The sequence below is a fragment of the Bemisia tabaci genome, chromosome 7, assembly GCF_918797505.1.
Source record: "Bemisia tabaci chromosome 7, PGI_BMITA_v3".
NCBI classification, from domain to species: Eukaryota; Metazoa; Arthropoda; class Insecta; order Hemiptera; family Aleyrodidae; genus Bemisia; species Bemisia tabaci.
In genome coordinates, this window is record NC_092799.1 from 33,067,167 (window position 1) to 33,073,166 (window position 6,000).

The 6,000-nt window shown below is 35.7% G+C and overlaps 1 protein-coding gene across 1 annotated transcript; it reads left to right on the forward strand.

Annotated features, from left to right (window-relative positions):
- Nucleotides 1-368: 368 nt before the first annotated feature.
- Nucleotides 369-2,676, forward strand: LOC109031402 (uncharacterized). Its single transcript, XM_072302745.1, has 3 exons — nucleotides 369-506; nucleotides 1,017-1,175; nucleotides 2,082-2,676. Exons 1-3 carry the CDS (start codon nucleotides 432-434, stop codon nucleotides 2,181-2,183), a joined length of 336 nt encoding a protein of 111 aa, XP_072158846.1. The 5' UTR covers nucleotides 369-431; the 3' UTR covers nucleotides 2,184-2,676.
- Nucleotides 2,677-6,000: the final 3,324 nt, after the last annotated feature.

Genomic DNA, 6,000 nt, shown 5'->3' on the forward strand with positions numbered 1-6,000 from the left:
AGAACTCCTGATATTTCCGTGTGTTATGTTTATTTTTCAAATTTATCAATATATAAATATGTTTCTATAATTTCTATTTTATCAAAAACATATACCCCTATAACTATTACGCAATCTTAGTTGCTACTTTTGAAGTAAAACATTGGAGCTATGATGTGTTGGTCATGATTGCAACAAACTATGAGAACAAGTGGACGAAATTTTGCAGTTAGGAACTGCAATTTCTGGCTCGTTCTAGAAACAACATTTGTGTCATTTCTTTCTTTATGCGCATGGGCTGGAAATATCAGTCTCTTATGAAAAAATGAAGTCCCATTTGAGAATGCTGCACATCAGAATTTGGTCTTTTGCGTATGTTTCAGGAAATAATGTTTTTGAAATGTTTTTCAATTTTCTGAACTGTCCAGGAATTTGATGTTCATAACGCTAAAATGATGTTCGGTATGATGGTTTCTCTTGCAATCATCAGCTGTCTCTTTATTCTTCCGGGTTCGACCACCCACCAGGTAAGGAAATAAATCATCTTCAGAAGGAAAAAAAATATACTCACTTATTTTCACGACAGCAGGATTGTGACGCACTTTCTTCACTGGAAATTTGCTCATTCCGAGGGTAAATTATCCCAGGTATACATAAAAATAAAAAAAATACCGCACCACCGTCCAGTAATACTGTAGTAATGATAATTTAAGATATTTTTGTAGGTCTGGTAATCATTTTTCATTGTATTTCTAGTAAACAAAGAGACGAAAAGTATGTCCTGAATGTACTAAAAATACAGTATAAGACACTCAAAATGTTTAAAAATTTTCTTGAATTCTACTTAGGGTCCCTGTTTAGCTGTAGGGTGTCGCTGTCCTTCGGATCTTCCCTCACGCAACGCTTAAATCGACCTTTTCAGGTTAAAAATCGTAATTTCGGTACTAATCTCCCGTCAAACTTGAACGTGCGTGATCGTACTCAAAATTTTACAATTTTTCCAAACCTCTAAAACTCCGAATATAATTTGTGCACAGGCTGAAGATCTGGCTAATCGCATATACTTCAATGAAAACTGGTTGGTACGAAGACTTAAATGTGCTTGCCACTTCCCATTCATGATAATGCGATCAAACAAACTAGTACAATTTCGAATTTACAACTGTTGGGTGGTGTCGGAAGAAAATTTCCTCAAGGTAAATAAAGAATCTATTTGTTTCTACTCCTGTACGTGTATGATGTATTTGTACTTTTCGCACGTTCAGTGTCAATACTGATTATGATAATATTGATAACTATATTTTGATTCGTCAAATGCTCAAACAGGCAAGCAAATGCGTCAACTTTGTGTTTTTTAATCTTCAACAAACAAACAAATGAGTTTCTTATTTTTACAATATAAATCATAAGTAACTTCACACATTTGTCAGTTCAGTATAATTGAATAAAATGCCTTATCAATGAAATAGTTTTCGATTCTTCTAGAAAATATCTTGCTATCAGCCGTATCTAGCTAATATCTTTCGGCAGTAGAAATTTTATTTTATTCCCCGTGTTAATACATATAATATGCACGTCGCACAATTTTTTAATTTTGTTGGCATTTTGACACATGTACGTTGCTCTCCTCAAAATTATCTTTGAAGGGAAAGTTAGCAGTTTTTTTGTTTTTGAACATTTCACGGCATGAGGCATCGTTTTTCAAACCATAAATAATTCTGAAAGATTTCTTTTGTGATCTAAAAATTCCTTCTGTCACTTTTTTACAGCAGAATGACCAGGTTAATAGACAATAATTCATATGTCCTTCAATTAGTGATCGATAAATTAACATCAGTATATTCAGTTCACAATTTTTTTAAATATATATTAATAGAAATATAATTTTGCTAATTTTGCTTGAACGGTTGTCGATGTGTGTTCCAAGACTCAGATTACTATCTAACCATAGACCTGGATATTTCAGTACTTTTGACCCTTCACTCCTTGTCTCATTAACTGCAATGTTAATGAAAATATCAATTTTTTTGAGACGGCTATAAATTTAGTTTGTACTTTCTTCATTGAATGTAATCTCGTTTCTTTTTACCTTTATGTTCCAGTATCTACAACTTCTGTATAGTGTTTATATTGTTTTGCAGTCTACTTTTCCGAGTTCTACAAGAGAAACTGGCCCGAATGCTATCGTTAAAGTATCCAGTTGAGTGAGCAACCACCATCAAGTAACTGGACCAATGAAATTAATTGTCAATCTGAGACTACTTTGAAATTATTTTCGTGACTCATGGACAATTTTACAATTTGCCACGTTATAATCATAATGCTCTAAGTTGAATTTTATGTTCAAATGGCTTTTATTAGTTTTAAAAATAATCGATTTGGATGTTTGAGCTTTTTTTATAAAATTATCTTTAATTTCGTCATACATAACACATTTTAGCCAGATAAAACCTTAACAAGTTGGATTTTGCAATCGCTAGCGATAGCAATATTCGTCATGGGAACGTTAGCTTCTGGGATATGAAAATGTTAAGGTACAGTTCGTTTGTAGTATCTTCTGAATTGAAGGGGCTATGTAATTTTGTGTTGACATCTCTTTTTTAACATTTTTAATTATTTTCTTTGCATACAAGAAAGCTGTTATGTACCAATTATTTATTTTCGTTGAATTATATATAGTTTTCGGAAGTTAACGCATTTAAGTTTCAGGTTCGCTTTTTCGGCGTAAAGTATACGTAAGGTGTCCCAAAAGCACCGGGACTTGTTCTGTAACTTCGAAAGTAAGATAGATACAGACATGATCTTGATCTCATTTTAAAGATCAACTCAATACCTATCGATTAAAACCAAGATCAGCTCAATCGGATAAAAATTGACCGAGTTATGGCAATTTGAAATCAGCGAGGAAAGTTTACGCCTACGGTTTTTAAGGAAGATTCTTCATCGCCGTAAATCGAAAAGTCGGCCGATAAAGTGATGCTTATTGTGTTTTTTTATTTTCGAGGTGTCATTTATCAACATTTTGTACCATCAAACACAACAGTTGACAGTGCGTATTATTGCAAAGTACTAAAGGAGTTGAGAATGCACATTTCCCGGAAACGGTCGGACTTGAAAGGTTCGTGGATACTCCATCAAGACAATGCGCGGCCTCACACATCGAGCTTAACACGTGAATTTATGAGTAAAAATGGAGTTGAAACAATCCCTCATCCCCTAATAGCGCTGACTTGGCTCCATGTGATTTTTGGATGTTTCCCACGCTTAAAAAGGAGCTTCGCGGACGAAGATTCGTATCGAAGACCGAAATCCAGAATGCAATTCAAAACTTCTTCAACTCCATCCCAGAGGAAGAATTCAGGAAAACAATGTTGGATAAGTGGCAAGAGCGCATGGAAAAGTGCATCCGGTTTGATGGACGGTACTTTGAAAAGCAAAAGGAAATTATGGAAGATTCGAAGGAAAGTGGATACGAATATTAACTTTTTGAATCCTGGTAAGCGAAAAATCTTCCTAAAAACCGTAGGGGTAAACTTTCCTCACTAATTTCAAATTGTCATAACTCGGTCAATTTTTATTTGATTGAGCTGATCTTGGTTTTAATCGATAGGTATTGAGTTGATCTTTAAAATGAGACCAAAATCATGTCTGCATCTATCTTACTTTTGAAGTTACAGAACCAGTCCCGGTACTTTTGGGACACCCTACGTATGATATTTTTACTCTACACATATGCCCGAATACGCATCATAAGGGACCTATGTGCTTCCTAAGTTGCCAAGTATTAATTATTGTTAGATTATTGGTCTAAAACATTCAATACAACCAGTAAAAATTAGATGTCCCCTACGAGATTCGAACCCCCGCTCCCACAAAAAGTGACTCTCTCCCAGGCTCCGAACGGTGTTGTAGTCATCTGAGCTATCTCGCCGCTCGGATATGGGAGGAGAAAAAGAGAACAGTTAAGTGATCTCATAGTCATCATCAATATCATAGTCATTTTCAGGACGTTTCATTGTCCAACAGGACTTCAGAGAAATACTGAGCCATCAAATTTTTCCCTTGAAATAATAAAAAAAGTCTTGAATTTTTGCCAGTTTTTATAATAATAATAAAAAGAAATACAATAAAAAATACACAAATCCATGATAATTTATTTAGTATGCTCTTTTTATTTGGCAACTTAACCGATTCTGTAGCTAAATAAGTTTCAATATAGTAATCACTTGGACCGAAACGACGGTTGCACTATCAAAATTTTACAATCCATATTGAACACCATGGATCCCACCATCGAAGTTCTTTGCAAAGTGCTTCTTTGCATCGACCAATTACCCCTCGCTAAACCGTTAAGTCTACTTTTGATGAATTAACGTCACCACATGACACGTCACAAAGTCCTAATCGATGTCCTAATCGATGATGACTTTGAAAAAGTATCAATTCTCAACGGAGTAATAAATGGATTTAGCATTGCTAACCATTGCTTTGACAAAAAGGTAACAATTATTTTGGCTTCTGCGTTAATCGAGTACTCTCCCATGAAGGTGAAGGGCAAACGTCATTTACGATCAATACCAGTCGGTCAAGCGCATCGCTTAAACTCACAAGATAAGTGTTGTTTTATGGACCATTTCTGATGGTTGGTGCAGTTTTCCTTGGACGATTAGAAAAAAATAAGAACAAAAACTAAAAAAAGAACCCCCTCCCCCCCCCCCCAAAAAAAAAAAACAATAAATGAAATGTTTCGCAGATGAGTAGAGCTTTTTTCAGAGGAGCATTTGATAACAAAATCGGGATTGAAGATTTCGACGGAATATTACTTCGAGTGTCATGAAGAATAAATTCCAAGCAGGTTAGTTCACTTTCAATACCTCATCAAGGCAGTAATCAACCATTTTAATCATTTAATGACGCCATATAGGCACATTAAAAAGAATATGAATGATAAATTCCCGCGTCTCAAATAAACAGAAATGTATGAACCCTGCTACAGCAATGACTTAAAACAAAACTTAGAGAGTTACGAATTTATTGTGAAAATTTTCAAATTGAGCCGTATGCAAAAACGACATTTTTCGCCCCCCCCCTCTAAAACTTATTCAATCTTCGTCTATCAGTTACTAATACTGGAGCGCTTCTTTCCCCAAATTTTCAGACCCCCAAAAAATTTTGGGGGGGCGCTAGGGGGGGGGTGGAAGTCAAAACCTGTGACCCTCGATATCTTTCGAACGAAACAAGATATTGAGGCCCGGTTTGGACAAATAATCGTCTAAAATTGCATACTTTAAGATTCTAAAGGTCAAAATCCCAAAATTAAATTTTAACTTAACTCATGTGCTTTTTTCAGTTTTTGAGGAAAAACAATTTCTTTTAAACAGATTAAACTGAAATTTCACATTTTTTGATTTGAACCAAAACCAGTTTTTTAAATTGTTCGTCTTTTTCCGCATCCAACGAGTGGTAGTGTAAGCTGGGGAACCGAACGGTTCCGGAGTTATGATCGATTGAAGTTTCCGCTCAACGCGCGCCGACCGATTTTCGCGCGCAAAAAAGTCGGATTTGACTGTTATTAAATCAGATTTAATGTTCAAACTGAGTAAAATGCATTATTAGGGACTCTTGAGGGTCGCTGAGTCCAGAAATGACAGATACTTCCAAAAAATTCACGTTTTTAAAATTACAGCTCCGTACAGGACCACTGAGCGGCCGGTCGGCGCTCAGTGGGCCTCTAAAATAGCGCTACGGAGCTGTAATTTTAAAAACGTGAATTTTTTGGAAGTATCTGTCATTTCTGGACTCAGCGACCCTCAAGAGTCCCTAATAATGCATTTTGCTCAGTTTGAACATTAAATCTGATTTAATAACAGTCAAATCCGACTTTTTTGCGCGCGAAAATCGGTCGGCGCGCGTTGAGCGGAAACTTCAATCGATCATAACTCCGGAACCGTTCGGTTCCACAGCTTATCCGACCACTCGTTAGATGCGGAAAAAGACGAACAATTTAAAAAACTGGTTTTG